General features: G+C 40.4%; 1 protein-coding gene across 1 annotated transcript in view; it reads right to left on the minus strand.

Annotated features, from left to right (window-relative positions):
* Positions 1–1,959: 1,959 nt before the first annotated feature.
* Positions 1,960–20,300, minus strand: part of LOC124594215 (chymotrypsin-like) — a 90,117-nt gene continuing 71,776 nt past the window's right edge. The window contains exons 4-5 of the mRNA XM_047132574.1: positions 19,473–19,639; positions 1,960–2,045 (exon numbers count right to left, since the gene is read on the minus strand). Coding sequence (XP_046988530.1) covers positions 1,960–2,045; positions 19,473–19,639 — 253 coding nt within the window. The remainder of the gene's footprint in view (positions 2,046–19,472; positions 19,640–20,300) is intronic.

A 20,300-nucleotide genomic window follows, 5' to 3' on the forward strand; every position in this document is an offset into this window, starting at 1 on the left:
AAGGGTAGCAGTGGTGTAGAAGGGAGTGAGACAGTTTTTTAGCCTATCCCCGACGTTATTCAATTTGTATATTGAGCAAGCAGTAAAGGAAATAAAAGAAAAATTTGGAGTAGGAATTAATATCCAGGCAGCAGAAATAAAAACCTTGAAGTCTGCCATTAATGTTGTAATTCTGTCAGAGACAGCAAATTACTTGACCAGTTGAATGGAGTGGACATGGTCTTGAAAGGAGAATATGAAATGAACATCAAGAAAAGCAAAACAAGGTTAATGAAATGTAGTCGAATTAAATCACGTAATTCCAAGGAAATTAGACTAGTAGATGAGTTTTGCTATTTGGGAAGCAAAATAACTGAGGAATGCGGGAGTAGAGAGGATATAAAGTATAGCCTGGAAATACCAAGGACAGGATTTCTGAAGAAGAGAAGTTTATTATCATCGAGTATAGATTTAAACATCAGGAAGCCTTTTCTGAAAGTATTTGCCTTGAGTGTTGCCATGTGTGGAAGTGAATCATGGACGATAAGCAGTTTAGACAAAGAAAGAATAGAAGTTTTCTAAATGTGGCGCTACAGAAAATTATTGGATATTGGATGGGTAGATAACGTAACTAATGAGTAGATACTGAATATAATTGGGGAGACGAGAAATTTTTGACACAACTTGACTAATAGACGAGATCGGTTGAGAGTACAGGTTCTGAGGCATCAAGGGATCACTAGTTTCTTATTGCAGGGGAGTGTGGAGGATAAAAATCGTAGAGGGAGACCAAATGATGAATAGAGTAAGCAGATTCAGAAGGATGTAGGTTGCAGCAGTTATTCGGAGAAGAAGATTCTTGCAGAGTATAGAGCAGCATGGAGAGCTGCATCAAAGCAGTGTTGCCACTGAAGATTACAACAACAATAAGTCACATTTTCTGGAATTTTCTCGAAGCGTTTCGAAGTTAAGCATTACATGTCAATTTTGCCTAGTGCCACCTCTACCTGTAGGAGTCAACTGTCACTGGAAGTGTCACCATTCGGAAATCCCGAAAACAATGAACTTGATAATAATATAGATCATTTTCGGGACTTTTAACGTCCTTCCCTCAACCACCTACGGCTCTGCCCTAGGGGTGTCTTACCCCACAGCAAATTCAACTAAATGATAAATCACATGTAGCAAATCTGGTTCGAACTTTTTGCAGGCTATCCAGTGCTAAGCATGTGTCTTCATATTCAGACGGTAGTTGTCCCGTTGTACTAACTGATATGTATCAAGTCTTTATAAAGCACTGTAGGCCTTCCAGAGCTATGCTCGAACAGGACACATACGCACGTAGGACAAGACTTTCATCCACGAACCTCATAAATGACACCTATATATTCTTAATTGGAACTTGCATTGAGATTCGTCTTTCCCTTATCCACAAAAAATTTATGTTGCAATGTTAATGAGCTTTAGCACTCTTTTACAAACTAACTTCAGTTAGCTTTATGCGATTTCGATAGATATTACACTAAAGCGTCTCTCCTGTATTACATTTGGTTATCTACATAATTCTGAAGGTCATATTCCAGCTGACACATATGACGAGTTTTTAAAGATAGATATTCAAATGTAAATTCCGAATAGCTCGTGACTATCTAGCGCTACGTGATGGACATTCTTTTCTATTCTTCTCTGGATGCATCCAGTCAGCAACTTATGAAATTGCCGTGCCTTGTTGATCATGTGGTAGCTGTTAGCGTTATCTGCTTTTAATTTCTGCCGCAGTATGAGTACATTGCTTTCCTGGAAGCCTGACGGCGCGTTTCATATCTCATACGCCACTGATTTTAGTGATCCAGAAGATACCTCCATGAAACGTGTTGCGTTGAGAAGATTACTCAGTTTACATTAAATTTACTCAGATCGTGCAAAATTTGACGTATTGTATGACGAGACTACCTATACAATAAATGCAGACTCACATTTTCAAACGCCGCTGACCGTAGCGGTCTGGCCTTCGAAGCTGTTGCCCGCCTGTGAGCGAGAAGGCAGGTTCACCAGTCCGATGTAAGCTGTAAAAATAGAAACATATATTTTCATATTTCTCGTTGTATCCCTGAAACAATCAAGACGTAGGACTCTCTCGAAGAATGAAGCCCCAGAAGCAATGAAAATACTCTCTGAACTACGATTCTAGTAATCAAGATACATATGGACGCATTTAGTACGTAAATGAACGGACATCTCTATAACATAGTTGATCGGGATAATTACGACGACTTCGAAAATATGAGCACTCGACCTACGGTTCCTGAGAAACCAAGTGTACTTGGCGGTAAAATTAAGACAGTTATGTGCGAACCACCGTGTGTGGTCCCTATCTGATTGTAGAGAACTGCTTTTGCCGAAAATTTACCGTGGCATTTAAACAGATATTATCAGTGAATCGCAGAATATTATCAACAAAGACAAATGATGCCCCCAACAGACATTCGTTTTGGTACTCCTTGTGACCGATCTTACTGCTAAAAAACAACATTAATATTTCGTTAAAACAAGTAACTTCATGTTTAGAGAAATTTTGTACAAATGACTTGGCTCACACAAATAATGCAGAAATCTATGCATGGAAAAGCATTCCAACAAGCAAGACATTGCCGTGGAGGAACTGCTGAAGTAGGGAAGTCGAAACTAATCGTACTGTTCAATTGTACTGAAAACGAGCCATTAAAATCGGCTGAAATATACATTATGCTCTCTATAACTGTAGGTAATAATTATCAAACATGATGAATGAGAAATCGACGACAATGGTGTAATATTCCATAGTATTTATTGTTATACAAATCGATTTTCGGCTGTTACTCTATTGTCAGGTACATGCGTAAATACGTGTGGTGTGCAAGGTCAAATATTTGAAGTGTGGTGTATCTAGCGAGTATCTAAGTTTGTTTTCAAAGATGACAGTTGGTAATATGTGATTTAGCACTAAAAACAGAGAAGTTTTTCCGTAAAATACCATGTAAAACTATTTAACTTAGGTAAGATATGTGACAAATGAAATGATAAACTACATGAAAAATTAAAACAATTGTTTTAAGAAAAAAATTAGTTGCACAAAATATATTATGCGTAATTACTTTATATTTCAGAATACGTTTCGTTAAATACTGCGGTCCGAGAGCAAGCAATGTACCCGCTGCAACGTTCTGTCTCATCCCACTCTATTGATCGGAGACAAGCAGCAGTCGCACTAGGGAATTCTTGTCTCATGTGTAGGCTGCCATTAACACCACAACACAAACGCCTCGGTTTTGGAGTGGTGTCATGACCGGGTATCATGGACTGCTGATGAATGACGCCTCATTATGTTCAGCGTCGCATTGTGGTGAGTATGATTTTGACCTGGGCAGGGGATCCATTCTTCCAACATACTGGGGAACACAGTGGTTTTATTTCTGGCGTCATGATGCGGGGAGCAATCACGTATGATTCAGGACACAGATGGTAGAGATCGAGGGAACTCTGGCGGCACAACGGTACGTCATGGACATGTGTTACCGCTCATGCGACCTTATCGTGATACCCTTTCTTGCAACAGGACAATGCTCGTTCATGCATAGCCCGTATCTGTATGATCTATCTCCGTGATGTTGAGGTACTCCCGCGACCACCAATATCCCCAGATCTTCCCCCGATAGAACAGGTATGGGACGATCTCGGACGTCCACTCCGACCCAGTGGATATCAAGAACGAGTTACACTATGTGATCAAAAGTATCCGATGCATTGTGCTGCCACATACTGCCAGGTACTCCATATCAGCGACCTCAGTAGTTAGTAGACATCGTGAGAAAGCAGAATGGGACGCTCCGCGGAACTCACGGAGTTCGAATGTGGGTGTCACTTGTGTCATACGTCTGTACCGGAGATTTCCACACTCCTAAACATCCCTAGGTTTCCGATGTGATAGTGAAGTGGAAACGTGAAGGCACATGTACAGCACAAGATCGTGCGGGCGAAGAGGATAGTAACGTGTAATAGGCAGACATCTATCCAGACCTTCACACAGGAATTCCAAACGACATCAGGATCCACTGAAAGTACTATGGCAGTTAGGCAGGAAGTGAGAAAACTTGGATTTGATGGTCCAGCGGCTGCTCATAAGCCACACATCACGCCGGTAAATGCCAAACGACGCCTCACTTGGTGTAAGGAGCGTAAACATTGGACGATTGACAAGGGGTAAAAACATAGTGTCGAGTGACGAACTACGGTACACAATGTAGCGATCCTATGGCAGGGTGTGGGTATGGCGAATGCCCGGTGAACGTCATCTGCCACCGTGTGTAGTGCCAATAGTAAAATTTGGAAGCGGTTTTGTCATGACGTGGTCGTGTTTTTCATGGAGGGGGCTTGCACCCCTTCTTGTTTTGCGTGGCACTATCACAGCACAGGCCTACATTGATGTTTTAAGCACCTTCACATTCTTGCTTCCCACTGTTGAAGAGCGTTTCGGGGATGGCGATTGCATCTTTCAACACTACCGAGTACCTCTTCATAGTGCACGGCCTGTGGCAGAGTGGTTACACGACAATAACCTCCCTCTAATGGACAGGCGTGCGCAGCATCCTGACCCTTGGGGATGTTTTGGAACGCCGACTTCATGCCTGGCCACACCGACTGACATCGATACCTCTAGTCAGTGCAGCACTCCGTGTAGAATGGGCTGCCATTCTCCAAGATACCTTCCAGTACCTGACTGAACGTATGCCTGCGAGAATGGAAGCTGTCATCAAGGCTGAGGGTGGGCCAACACCATATTGGATTCCAGCATTACCTATGGAAGACGCCACGAAGCCATTTTCAGCCAGATGTCCGGATACTTTTGATCACATAGTGTACATCAATTATGGGGCAGCGTACCCCAGGGGAGGGTACAATGGCTTCCCAAATGAATGAGTGCGTGCAACCAAGCCAGGGTGGGTGCAGCGTCATACTGTTACGTAGGCTCGTACTTTTTGACTATTTTGTAATCACCGAAATACCGTCACATACTCTCTCGATCCGTGAAGTTTCATTTCGTTTGCTGCTCTCCTTCTGGGTGCTTCAAGTTTTTCGTCAGACAGTGTGGTAAGTAGTATAGAATATCACATCAGTGTAATGCGTTATTTCATTTATAATTGTCGTGTCCTGACACAGGACAGAGGGAAGGCAGGGGGTCTAGGGTCAGTCTGCATTTTCCCAGCGTATGCATAAGACAAATTCCCAGTGGAGGCAGGTTGATGCTTTGGATCAGCGCCAAACATTATCACAGGGCATCTACGAGAGACGCCGATTTTATAGCCTGACAGTATACTTGCAGCCGGAGACTCATGGAATTCAGGGGTCTTATTAGCACTGTTTATTTGCGGTCATACTAACTACTACACCGAAGACTAATTCTACAGATTAGAAAAGCAAAGGAGGAATTTATTTGCACAACAGAAGGAGGGGTGATGCTAACGCAACTAGAGAGCACTAGCAGCACGGCAAGTACAAACTTGAGAGCAGCACTCCAAGTGAGAGAAACAGACATGTCGGAGCTTACCGAGGCTGGGTACGAGCGGCACGGAGGCGGTGCCCCAGCGATTTGGCTGAGAACTCCCTCTAAATGCAAAAACAAAGGTTTTCATATAATCGTGGTGGAATCGAGAACTGCGCACCTAAGTGACTGCCTGACTGCTGGGTAAATTCGAATAGCCTTTTCTTCTCTTTCCTGCTCACGGCAGTAACTATTTTCTGTAAGATGTCACGCTTGAAATATGTATCTGTCTGCAGTCAACTGAGCACCAATTACGTTTGTGATTGTCTCTCAGACATGAGCCATTTGATGTTTATTTAATCCACGTTTTGTCGTCAGGCAGAGTTTGCATTATCCAGCAACAGGCTCACAACAATAAAATTTACCGCTATACAGGGTGTTACAAAAAGGTACGGCCAAACTTTCAGGAAACATTCCTCACACACAAAGAAAGAAAATATATTATGTGGACATGTGTCCGGAAACGCTTACTTTCCATGGTAGAGCTCATTCTATTACTTACCTTCAAATCACATTAATCAAAGAATGGAAACACACAGCAACAGAACGTACCAGCGTGACTTCAAACACTTTGTTACAGGAAATGTTGAAAATGTCCTCCGTTAGCGAGGATGCATGCATCCACCCTCCGTCGCATGGAATCCATGATGCGCTGATGCAGCCCTAGAGAATGGCGTATTGTATCACAGCCGTCCACAATACGAGCACGAAGAGTCTCTACATTTGGTACCGGGGTTGCGTAGACAAGAGCTTTCAAATGCCCCCATAAATGAAAGTCAAGAGGGTTGAGGCCAGGAGAGCGTGGAGGCCATGGAATTGGTCCGCTTCTACCAATCCATCGGTCACCGAATCTGTTGTTGAGAAGCGTACAAACACTTCGACTGAAATGTGCAGGAGCTCCATCGTGCATGAACCACATGTTGTGTCGTACTTGTAAAGGCACATGTTCTAGCAGCACAGGTAGACTATCTCGTATGAAATCATGGCGGTGAATCGAGGAAGTACAGTACATACTGACGAAACTAAAATGAGCTCTAACATGGAACTTAAGCGTTTCCGGACACATGTCCACATAACATTTTTCCTTTATTTGTGTGTGAGGAATGTTTCCTGAAAGTTTGGCCGTACCTTTTTGTAACACCCTGTAGATTTAAGAAAGCGCCATTAATAGCACACGGCGGCGCTGGTAGTGTTGTGACTAAGACTGTAAATAAGATCACCTGCATTTCACAGTAGTGGGCCTGTCTTTGAAGAGTTTAAAATACAATGATGAGAAAATGCTGACCCCGGAAAATCAGTTTAGTTAGCATAAACTAATACTGCGTTGACGACAAAGTGCGAAATAATTTCACACATTCTCTTAACTCTGAAAGGGAAATTTTTGTGATATGCTGACAGACTCTTTTTCTGCAATCGTGAGACCCAGATTGACTTTTTCTTTTCATAAGGCTGAACAAAGTAAACAATGATCACATCTGTTTTTGCTGTTAGCGCTTGTCGTTGGGTACTGCCATTATCAAAACATTTCACTCTGATTTCAAATTCGCTATTACTGTGTTTATGTCGGTAAATTGTGAGTCGAAATCGGTGGATTTTGAAATCGTTTGTGCTTTCTGTTTTTGGATGCAGGCACTGTAAATTTGTTTTCTGCGTGCAGTTCGAAATAAATCGGGACGAAATAAATTGATATTTCGCTCAAAATAAAGATGGGGCTGCTTAAGGCACTTGATAAGAAAACGGAAATCGAAAACGTCTTGTTAAGTCAGTTCTTAGCTTGTAAAAACTTTATAAAATGCATGACACACAAATGTTGACTTTATTTATATTTTATTCCGAACGGTTTCGGAAATAAACTACGTTCACAGTCGTCGACAAATTAATCTGCCGTTTTAATATGTAATGCTGACTACAGATAAAATTTTCGACGACCATGAACTTGGTTTTTTTCCGAAACGGGTCGGAATAAAATATAAATAAAGGCAGCATTTGTGTATTATGCAATTTTACAAAGGAAATCGAAAAAGCAAATGAGTGAAGAGATTGATTTTCTGACTGTACATTGTCGACGTTAATAAAAAATAGAGATCAAATTACAGCAATTTTTGAGCGCACAATTTCGAGTCAGAGACATGTATGAAGTGTAGACTGCGTTGCTTGTTGGTTCAAATGAGCTAGGTCCCAGAATGCTCCTGTACCAGGAGCGTTTTGCGTGGAAAAACTGTTGAACTGGAGAAAAACAAATGGATATCGAATTTTCTACAAATAAAGGCTGGTTATCACGTACATGAAAACGAACAGCATAGAGTTAAAAAATGTTTGGTGCGAAGCTAACCAAGGTTTATCGATTACGACTACAGATGCTTTCAGCACCAACGAAGCTACGTTAATTTGGGCCTGCATACCCAATAAAACTGTATCGCTTAGGGGTCAATTGTTTTCAGGGAGGATAACCTCTAAGGAAAGATTTATGAGCGATCATGAGCGATTCATGAGCGATCCTTATTTGTCATCGGGACGAATTTAAAGCCATTATGTTTTAAAAATGTACGGCTACGAAATAAACGTGGCTGCTGACTGATATAATTGCCTACTGGATTCTCAAATTCCGTCTATCAGAAAAGCATTAGCGTAATTATTTTTGATAATTTTCCGTAACCCCGCAATATTAAAATCCATAAAGCATACAAATTTTCCTACGAACACCACAAATGTATTGCAACCGTGAGAACAACGTATCATTCAAAGCTTGAATTGCCACTACCAAAAGAACTTACTTGCAATCGTATCAAATCGAAGCACACGGGGATTTGTCGCCGGTGTTTTAGATGTATTACGTATGTTGCGATTACGTGCGTTGCGATCTGTATAGAAGTTGGTGACGCCAATGGCATTTAATGAAATGTTTGGGAAAGTTTTTACATTATCGGACGGTTACACACTATCACTATTACACTCACCTATACTCTATAAATACACAACAACACACCCCCAACATTTCCTCAAGAGAAGGGGCTAAAGTGCGCCGAAGAACACCCTTTCCGACAACGGCTCTACCCACTCCCTGGGATGTCACAACTAAAAATGGCATGCGATACTTATTTTACCGGGCGAATTTGTTGCAGTCAAGGAGGACCTTGTTTTCCTACTGTTAGTCGCGGAAATACGACGCTAGTCATGCGTATATCCCCAGCCCTCTCACTCATAACACTAACCAGCGTTACATTAGAACCGACAAAATGTAAGAAATTTGACCTCGGCAGTCTCATGACATCTGCAGAAATTGCAAGACATTGAAATACCCACCGCTCAGCTAAATCATTATACGCCCTAAGAAAGATCTCTACAATACCACCAAAACAACTCTTATTTTAGTATTATTTAAGTATTTTATACGACGACGCGGCAGTGCACCAAACAGGATTTTAAATGAACGATGACAAATATGACGATCGAATAAACACTGCAGTTTCTGTCCTCAGTACATAACACTATTCAAAACACTCGCAGCTATTTAAATGCTCATTCGAATGGTGACATGAATAAAATGCTGGACGATATCGAACAGTTTGTTGACAATTTTTTGTTAGAAAAGACACTGCAAAGTACAACAGATTTTTTTCCGACAAAACGAAAACATATTGCGTATGGACTTCCGGTCTTCAGTTTTTACGTACAAGAGTAATGTCGGCAGGAGATCTAATTCTCTAACAAAATTTGGCGAGATCGAAACTACGGCATTATTGGACTTTTCTGCGAACACCACTTAACACGGAACTCTGTTAACACTAAAAACAATTGCGGTCCCCTCAGTTTCATGGTATGAATTTTTCATTATACTCTTCATAGAAAATGTCTTGTCCTTTCTAAAATGCACATAACTAGTTAGATTTTGATTTACCGACACTCATTCAGCGCATAATATGTAATGTGTGAAAGCGCACTTCAACAGAGAAACGCATTTTTTATTTGAATTTGAATTTTTTGTTTTGTTCGTAAAAGTTCAGTTTAGCAGTTACTTTCCGTTTTCAGCACTTGGTCACAGCTCTATTTTCGCGCCATTTAAAACATTAGCTCACTTGGAAAATTATTTCTGTACGTGCTATTGAGGGTGTAAGCTGTCAAGCTGTTTGGTTGTATATAACGTCTGACTACTCTGCATATTTTTCAGCGTACATCACACGAACTGAACAGTTGCTTCTATTTGCCAGACCATAACAAAACATTGTGTCTGCCATTCCCTGTGTGTAGAAATTAGCTTACATTGTGATGGCAAGTGCGAAAATAAAACTTTTTTTTCTTTTTTCTTAGTCATCTGTCTTCTGACTGGTTTGATGCTGCCCGCAACGAAATCCTCTCCGGTCCCAAACTCTTCATCTCAGCGTAGCACCTGCAAACTACGTTCTTAATTATTTGCTGCATGTTTCCAGTCTCTGTCTTCCTCTATAGTTTTTGCCCTCTACAGCTTCCTCTAGTACCATGGAAGTCATTCCCCTATATCTTAACAGACGTCCTATCATCCTACCCCTTCTCCTTGCCAGTGTTTTCCACATATTCCTTTCCTCTCCGATTCTGCGCAGAATCTCTTCATTCCTCATTTCAGCGGTGCACCTAATTACCAACATTCGTCGGTAGCATCACATCTAAAATGCTTCGATTTTCTTCTGTTCCAGTTTTCCTATAGCCCATGTTTCACAACCACACAATGCTGTGCTCCAAATGTACATTCTCACAAATTTCTTCCTAAAAGTAAGGTTAATGTTAGATACTAGTAGACTTCTGTTGGCCAGGAATGCGGTTTTCGCCATTGTAAATCTGCTTTGATGTTCTCTTTGCTCCGTCCGTCATGGGCTGTTTTGCTGCCTAGATAGCAGAATTCCTTTACCTCATCTACTTCGTGACCATCAATCCTTACGTTAAGTTTCTTGTAGTTCTTATTTATGCTACTTTTCACTACCTTCGTCTTTCTTCGATTTACTCGCAATCCATATTCTGTACTGATCAGACTGTCATTCCATTCAGCAGATCATGTAATTCTTCTTCACTTTCACTCAGCGTTACAATGTCATCAGTGAATCGTATCACTGGTATCTTTTCACCTTGAATTTCAGTTCCACTCCTGATTTTTTTTTTTCATTTCCAGAATTGATTCTTCGATGTATAGATTGAACAGTAGGGGCGAAGGACTTCATCCCTGTGATACATTTTTAATGCGAGCACTTCGTTCTTGGTCATCAATTCTTATTATTCGTTCTAGGCTGTTGTACATGTTGTACATAACCCTATTTTTCTCAGAATTTCGAACATCTTGCCCCGTTTGACACAGCTGAAAGCTTTTTACAGATCGACAAATGCTTTCAAAGTTTCTTGATTTTTCTTTAGTCTTGCTTTCATGATCAACTGCAACTGCCTCTCTGATGCCTTTATCTTTCCTAAACCCAAACTGATCGTCATCTAACACATCCTCAGGTTTTATCATCGACACGTAAGTTGTCCCATACGATAATATACAGAATCATGGAAAAGAATATTAAAGGTAAAATTGCAATATAATAAAAGTATTTGACAGTCTAATCACAACACAGAGTGTTTCCTGCAGAACTAATGTATGCTCTGCACTTACCCAGAACTCTGAATACCATTTACAGTAACAAAACTAACAAATGTTTACTGCACGCTGTTTCCATGGACAGTAACAATGGAGTGTGTCCTCATTTGTTCACTGCGTTCTATACATTATTCGTAGTAACAAAGAGCTTGCAATACAAGATATGTGTTTCACACTAGCGAAGAAAAGCAAATGGTCATAGCTCTCAAGGTACGCATTTTGGAGCCTGTATTTAGTGACTTTTTGTCTTGTTTTCGTTCATATTTTTAACACCCCATATATCCTCTTTTTCCAGCGAAATACAATTAGCGCATAAGGCGTTATTTTGGCAATGTCATACAGTCCAGGAAGTGAAGTTACGTCCTCATGTGTTAATTTGCAAATATTCACTATTAAACCCCCCCCCCCTCCCCAACCTTCGAAATCCCCCCCCACACACACACACAAATCCCTCCTCGTATGATGACGTTAGTTGGAACACAAACTCCGATATGTCAGAAAACCTGCAATGGCTTTGTCAGTGATTCATAACAGTCCCAAGTTAGCGTTTAATGATTTAAGGATTTGGGATAGATCCTCGCTCCTCCCGAATCCCAGGCCATTGTCTCCATAGGAGGAACTTGCTCGTCCATTGCCTCCATATGAGAAATTTGCTCGCTGAAAGATGTGTGCACTAATGAACGTTCTTTGATGCCATTAGTGAAGTAAAAGTACCGCCAATAGCTTCTTCAGATCAGTACCGGAGATTTTACGACTGGAATGCGTTAAAGTTTCTCGAACGCTATATTTATTGTTGCTTTTGTGGTCCTCAGTCCAAAGATTACAATGAAGATGAGAAACATAGAAGTAGATATCCTCGGTGTAGAAAAACAGCTTAAATCACTTAATAAAGCCAAGGCCTCCGGTCCAAATTGTATACCAGTCAGGTTCCTTTCAGAGTATGCTGATGGAATAGCTCCATATTTAGAAACGATATACAACCACTGGCTCACAGAAAAATCCGTATCTAATAACTGGAAAATTGCTCAAGTCACACCAATACGAAAAAGGGGAAGTAGGAATAATCCACTGAATTACAGGACCATATCACTAACGTCGATTCGCAGTAGAGTTTTGGTACTTATACTGTGTTCGAACATTGTGAAGTAGTCGAAGAAAACGATTTACTGACACAAAGCACGGATTCGGAAAATATCGTTCTTGTGAAACACAACTAGCTCTTCATACTCATGAAGTAATGAGTGCTATCAACAGGGGATGTCAAATTGATTCCATATTTTTAGATTTCCATAAGGCTTTAGACACCGTTCCTCACAAGCGTCTTCTAACCAAACTGCGTGCCTATGGAATAATGCCTCTTGTGCGGCTGGATCCGTGGTCTCCTGTCAGAAAGGTCACAGTTCGTAGTAATAGACGGAAAGTCATCAAGTAAAAGAGAAGTAATATCCGGCTTTCATCAAGGAAGTGTTATAGACCCTCTGTTGTTCCTGATCTATGTTAACGACATAGGAAACAATCACAGTAGCTGTCTTAGATTGTTTGCAGATGATGCTGTCATTTACCGTCTTGTAAAGTCATCAGATGAGCAAAACGATTTAGATATTTTTATGGTGCGAAGAGTGCTAAAAGAAATCAGCTAAATTTCGATTACGCGATAAGCCACACAAATCTGAAGGCTGTAAATTCAGTTAAATACTTAGGGATTACAATTACAAGTAAACTAAATTGGAACGATCACATAGATAATGTTGTGGGTAGAGCAAACCAAAGACTGCGATTCCATGGCAGAACACTTAGAAGGTGCAACAGGTCTACTAAAGAGACTGTTTACACCATGCTCGTCCACCTTATTCTGGAGTATGCTGTACGGTATGGGATCCGAATCGGGTGGCACTGACGGATGACATCGAAAAACCTCAAAGAAGGGCAGCTCGTTTTGTATTATCGCGAAATAGGGGAGGTAGTGGCACAGACATGATTCGTGAATTTGAGTGCAGTCACTATTTTTATCGTCCATCTTTCACTTCCATACGTGGATGCACTCCATACAAATACTAGCACAAAAAACCTCCCCACACTTAAATCTGTACTCGATGTTTACAAATTTCTCTTCTTCAGAAACGCTTAACTTGCCATCGCCAGTCTACGTTTTGTATCCTCTCTTCTTCGACCATCACCAATTATTTTTCTGTCCAAATAGCAAAACTCATCTACTATTTTAAAAGTGTCTCATTTCTTAATCTAATTCCCCCAGCATCACCTGATTTAATTCGACTACATTCCATTATCCTCATCTTGCTTTCGTTGATCTTCATCTAGTATCCTACCTTCAAGACACTGTCCATTCCGTTCAACTGCTCTTCCATGTCCTTTGCTGTCTCTGACAGAATTACAGTGTCGTCAGCAAATCTCAAAGATTTTATTTCTTCTGCCTGGATTTTAATTCCCACTTTGTTTCCTTTACTGCTTGCTCAGTATGTAATGCCGGGAATGCATATCCTCCTATTTCCATCTATTGTACTGTAAATTTTTTCCTTATTTTGTTATCTGAAGATAAGACATTTCTGTGTTTTTACATATTGTAATTGTTTTAAAATTTGTATATATATACTTATGCATTGATGTCGATGTATAATTGGGTTGGTTTGTAAATATTATTTGTATTTTTACGCTGGATCTTGTCTAGGGAAAACTATGCTATCGAATGATTACATCGATAGGTCGGGTGGAGAACCAAAGTGTTTAGGATTTTGGAGAGTGTTATCTCTGGCGCGTGGAGCGCGGGCAGAGCAGAGTCTGGTTGGAGTAGGGCGGTTGGAGCAGGTGTGTTGAGTGACGCTCGCGCGAGTTCCCGCGCTTTCGGGGTTTGGCAGCACGTAATTGCGCTCGACTTGCTATGATAGTTTCTGGTACGGTGTCGCGGACGGAACACATTAGCTGGCACACATCAAGAGCCCGTTTCGCCTGGTTACCGTGTCGATAAGAAGGCGCGCCAACATCCAGCTTCTGCAACAGCGACGGCCGACAATAAGTGATCGTCGCCACCTCCTCGATTGACGACTTCAAACATTCAATCACTCAAGAAGGACGACTGAAAGCACGTGAAGTTTTAGAACTGTATGGGAGACCTCAGCTTTTCAAACTGTTCATCAAACTGTTGCATCACTAAAATACAGCAACTTAGCATGAACCTTTGTTGCTCACTGTCCCAACTGCATTACCAAGCAGGGACCCTTTCTTTTCCGAAATGAACCCGAGTGTCGTTGAAATTCAAACGCCAGCATTAAAGTAATATCATTCCATTTCACTGCTTTAATTTCAAAGATCAGTTAAGGTACTCATAGCTGGCTACAATAACCAAACAGAACTATATTTAGATTACACAAGCACAAATTAAGAGTGCGAATTTTGTTACCATGTTTTAGCTTACCTGTGACTGCAGCTCAGCTTGGTGCATACTAAATTTTATTATTGTTAATTGTTCAAAATCATTTAATTCAAGCTCAAAGTTAAATCTCTTATTTCTAAATTGTGTAGATTCAAGTTGCTTTTGAGATGATTGTTGAGGTAGCCCAAGACTAACCTTTATTTAATTTAATTTCGTAGTGCTTCAGAAAGAAAGTTCTCTATTAATTTCAGACACTAAATGAACTTTCAATTTTCCGGTTTTATTAATTCTTTTGCGAAATTAAGTCAGAGTGTAGCGAAATTTATTACTTCTGACAAACATTAAGTTTTCACACGACACGTGTCAACCTTTACTTGCCACGCTTTTAGTGCTAATTATGTGTGGCTTAACCTTTCTTTTTCAGTTATTATAGTAGTTGTCCATAGGACTGGCGACCGCAATTTTCCCCAAATCTCAAATATCTCATTAACTGCAGTTAATTGTTAACGTAACGACCGCACATTTACTTTCTTTATTAACTTTACCCTTTTTCAAAATTAATTTCCACCAATTACACTCGCATTTTTCCTTTCATTTAGATGTAACCCTTCCTTCCTCTTTACCGACAGATTAACATTGGTGACGATTGCTTTTCCCAAATTTCCATTAGGTACACATTGTTTAATTTTTCACTGTCATTAAGGTCGATAAGTGACGTGGGAGGTTACAAGTATACAGATTGAGTAACATTGGGGATAAGCTACAACCCTGCCTCACTCCCTTCTCAGCCACTGCTTCCCTTTCATGCCCCTCGACTCTTATAACTGGCATATGGTTCCTGAACAAATAGAAAATAGCCTTTCGCTGCCTGTATTTTACCCCAGCCACCTTCAGAATTTGAAAGAGAGTATTCCAGGCAACATTGTTAAAAACCTTCCATAAGTCTACAAACGCTAGAAACGTAGGTTTGCCTTTCCTTAATCTATCTTCTAAGATAAGTCGTAGGGTCAGTACTGCCTCACATGTTCCAGTATTTCTACGGAATCCAAACTGATTCTCGCTTCTACCAATTTTTCCATCGTTCTGTAAACAATTTGTGTTAGTATTTTGCAACTTGACTTATTAATTTAATAGCTCGGTAATTTCACACCCGTCAGCAACTCCTTTCTTTGGAATTGGAATTATTATATTTTTCTTGAAGTTTGAGGGTATTTTACATGTCTCATACATTTTGCTCGCCATATGGAAGAGTTTTGCTATGGCTTGCTCTCCCAATGCTATCAGTAGTTCCAGCGGAATGTTGTCTGCTACCGTAGCTTTGTTTCGACCTGGGTCTTTCAGTGCTCTATCAATTTGTTCACGCAGTATCCTATCTCCCATCTCATCGCTATCTACGTCCTCTTCCATTTCTATAATATTGCCGTCACTTAAGGGGAGCCAGAACGATCAATTTCCTCCATGTTAATTTTATCAAATAGAAGGAACATTTTTTCTAAAACCATTAAACACATTGCTCTGAAATTTGGACTACATGTTTAGTGACTGTTTCTCTACAAAGTTATAATGCCATGTTAAGAAATATTTATTGCTTTTTGTTTTACAATTTTTTTAACAGACGCTTATTTTTTTCTCTAAAATTTTGCACTTTTTCTTCTATAGCTCTTATATTATACAATATTTTTTTTACAATTTGATATAAAAATGAAGGAAAGGAAGCAAACAATATTGTTATAAATTTCATTGATATAGTGTTTGCAGTTTTTGAGAAGATGTTCCTCAAAGATGAAAATTTGTAAGTTACAGGAAATAGCTTCCAAAGTTTTGTAATACATTCCTGCCCCATATGATGGATTATCAGTACCCTCGTCTATTTCCAGGGTTAATTTCCTTTCACTGGTCTTTTCTTCCCTTTTGCTTCATGTTGTAGGCTTTTGACTCGTCTTCCTGCACCTCTTAGTATATCTTCATCAATTAGGCGCAGTGTGGAAATGGTGTTGTGCCCTGGTTGGAAACCTAAACGAGTCAGCACATCATATTTGATCATGTTTACTTCATTGTATGTTGCCACTGCATCATACACTCCAAAATGCAATGTTTTTATCTGAACAAACACTCTTTTGGGAATCCAAATAGAAATTAAATTATTTATACTTATATTTGGATTTTGTGTTTTCCCTTGCAAACACTTTTCCAATAATCTTGGCTTCGATAAATCTCTGAATATGGGCTTAATTGCATCAATTACAGCATTTGTCAAACTGTTTTTATTGACATATTCCTTTCCTGATTGGTACTTACACCATGAGTCATCACCTGTGGCGCACAGTGCATGTTGTTGGTACTCATTTGTTGATGCAGTATGAAAAAAAAACGCCCATACTGCTCTCCTCATATGCTCAATGCTTCTTGCATTTTGTCTAATAGCACACCCATAATACCTCTGCAATTTATAAATTGCTTCACCTGACAATCTTCCTTTTCCTCCAAGGGTCTTACCATCACTAAGCTTCTGGGATCCTAATGTCTGCTTTAGTTTGCACAAGCGAACCCCCATGCACTTCTACACACGTCCAGTGTACTCCTGTTTTTTAATGTGAATTTCATAGCCATAAGGTTTGAGCTCCTCTACAGCTTTACATCCCTGAGAATCACCATCTCCTAGATAGTTAGTGAATCATACATTATACCACTCCTGTGATCTGGAAAAATTTGCTTTCACTCTCTCTACTTCCATTGCACTACTTGTGCAATGAAAATTTGCTTCACAACTTTCACTATGTTCGTCCTTGCTATTGCCCTTACATCTACAACGTTTTGAGAGAATAGCAACATCAATTACTTTGCAACTGTCTCCACTGCTAGCTGTCACAACTCCATTTAGAGATTTATGACCTCTACATTGCCATGATCTATCTAAAGCAAGAGTTAAACATCTACAATTCCTATTATCTGTCACAGCTTCTTCAACTGCTTTCTTCACTGCTGCTTGAGCAATATCTTCAGCAGAAGATTCCACCAATTCATTATAAAATCCAAACTTGGTTGGTGGTTGTGGCAAGTTCATAATTCCACGTAACATTGTACCTGCAGCACTGCCCTTGCCAATACAATGCAAGCCATACACTTGCCTAACATTTATATCATACACCTTCTTTCCACTATTAACACTCCGAGGAATACTGTTAGAATTAGAAAACGAAACTTTTGCAGCACATTTCTTACATTTCAATAACATTTTACATGCCAAACCAATGTGTGAAGTTATTTTCAATTCCAGGCCACTTTCTTTGCAAACTTGGCGTAATTCGTTACGTTTCAAAATATTTGAGAGCAAGGAAATGTTAATTATTTCATTCACATCATTTCTGTCACTTTCATTGTTTTCTAATTTTTCTTTGCTGTCACAAAGTTTCTTGCTGGAAGAAGTTCTGTCACATTCATTTGGAGTAGTCGGTGAAGCAGTCTGAGCAGCATCTCCCTTCGAAACAACAAAATATTTGTTCCTCCACTCATTGTGCCTTTTCTTAAACACTCGATTGCTGAAACGGGGCATATTGATATCCACAAACCAAATACGTAAAACAGGTACGAGCAAAATTCGTCAAATACGCAAAATTGAACAGCTAAACAACACGAAGGAATCTCCACAAGTCAACGCACACGGTATAGCATTTATGTTTAGTGATATGAACAGTCACTTGTCACAGAGACAAATCCATACAACGTTGGAAAACAAAACACTGTCTAATTCCGCAAAGATACCCAGCTTGCAGCCAGTGAGCGGCGCCGTCAGAGGTGACACACCAAGTAGCTACAACAGTTTACGCGGCTCGTCAACTGTGCAGCGATAAAAAACACACTTAGAATTCACTTAGGTGGGTGAAACTTGATTTGTTTTATTCAGAAAACTCCAAATCATTTTATAATGAAAAAACCAAGAAACCCCGATTCTGTCATTTTCATCGTTCCGGCTCCACTTACATCTCTGTTGTGTAGACCTTCTACATACTCCTTCCACCTTTCTGCTTTCCCTTCTTTACTTAGGACTTGTTTTCCATCTGATCTCTAGATATTCATATAGGTGGTTCTCTTTTCTCCAAAGGTCTCTTTAATTTTCCTGTATGCGGTGTCTACCTTATGCCTATGATATATGCTCCCACATTCTTAAATTTGTCCTCTAAGCATTGCTGCATATGCATTTTGCACTTCATGTCTATCTCATTTTTGAGGCGTTTGTGTTTCTTTTCGCCTGCTCATTTACTGAATTTTTATATTTTCTCCTTTCGTCAATTAAATTCAATATCTCTTCTGTTACCGAAGGTTTTCTACTAGCTCTCGTTTTTTTACCTACTTGATCCTCTGCTGCCTTCACTATTTAATCTCTCAGAACTAACCATTCTTCTTTTATTGTATTCCTTTCTCCTGTTCTTGTCGATCTTTCCCTCATGCTTCCTCTGAACCTCCTTACAACCTCTGCTTCTTTCAGTTTATCTAGGTCCGATCTCCTTGAATTCCTACCTTTTTGCAGTTTCTTCATTTTTAATCAACAGTTAATGACCAATAAATTGTGGTCAGAGTGCTCATCTGTCCCTGGGAATGTCTTACAATTGAAAATCTGGTTCCTAAATCTCTGTCTTACCATTACATAATCTGTCTGAACCCTTCCGGTGTCTACAGGTCTCTTCCACGTATACAGCCTTCTTTCACGATTCTTAAACCATGTGTTAGCTATGATTCAATTATGCTCTGCGCAAAATTCTACCAGGCAGCTTCCTCTTTCACTCCTACTACTATTCCTTCTCTTCCTTTTCCAGTCCGCCACGACTATTCTATTCATACAGTGTATACAATGGTAAATTTTTAGATAGTGTAGGAAACTATTTGTCTATATGATAATGTATCCACATTCGTGTGAGACTTACTGTTGATTGGGACGTTGGCACCCAGGAAGACGACGGCGATGTCGTTGTAGAGGTTGTTGGGGTTGTATTCGGAGTGCACCGTCGCCGACCTGGTAACGATGGTCACGCGGCTAGGCTCAATAATGCTTAGACTGGTGAGTCCAAGTCTCACCTCCCACGTGCTGAACCTGTCGCAGCAAAAGAAGGTTACAGCACAGGTTAGCGTGACGAAGTAAGAATATACTGACTTAATAGTATTCAGGATAATTTTCTTCCTTATTCTTCTTTTAGACAGCGTTAATCTATACTATTATAGGCTCTGCTGTACTCAAACTTTGGAAATTTTACGTCTGTTTTACTTTTGTGGCCAGATACTCTTCCTGTCGCCGAAGTTGTTTGTTACCTCAGGGAGTGAAGTCGTGTGCTCAACTTGTCTGTGGATCGCGTATTTTGTATCTCCAGAGGGCGTAAAAACGCAGCGAACCGTCACTGTCGGCACAAATGTAAACTGTGCTAGCTGGCGGTGGCTCGACTACATATCCGGGGAGCTGAACCTCGGAGGAGGGAAAGGAAACTCGGCATTCGAGTCGATCTACCGGTAATGCAAAGAGTCTGAACAATGTGTAGAGATAAGCACAGAGAAAGACACAAAATGTGACCAGCGCGAGGAACTGAACAACCAAGCACCAGAAACAAAGCACGGTGCGAGGTGAACGCCCCAGCCAAGGAAGTGTAAATCAGCTTAAAAACTCAGTGCCGGTCTATGGCTGCCGACAGTGACAGTGGGTGAGTGACTCTGCCTATAAAATGCTTTGAGCGCGCCTTCAGTGGCAGCGTGGTGCACTATTC

The sequence above is a fragment of the Schistocerca americana genome, chromosome 2 (genome assembly GCF_021461395.2).
Source record: "Schistocerca americana isolate TAMUIC-IGC-003095 chromosome 2, iqSchAmer2.1, whole genome shotgun sequence".
Classification (NCBI taxonomy): Eukaryota; Metazoa; Arthropoda; class Insecta; order Orthoptera; family Acrididae; genus Schistocerca; species Schistocerca americana.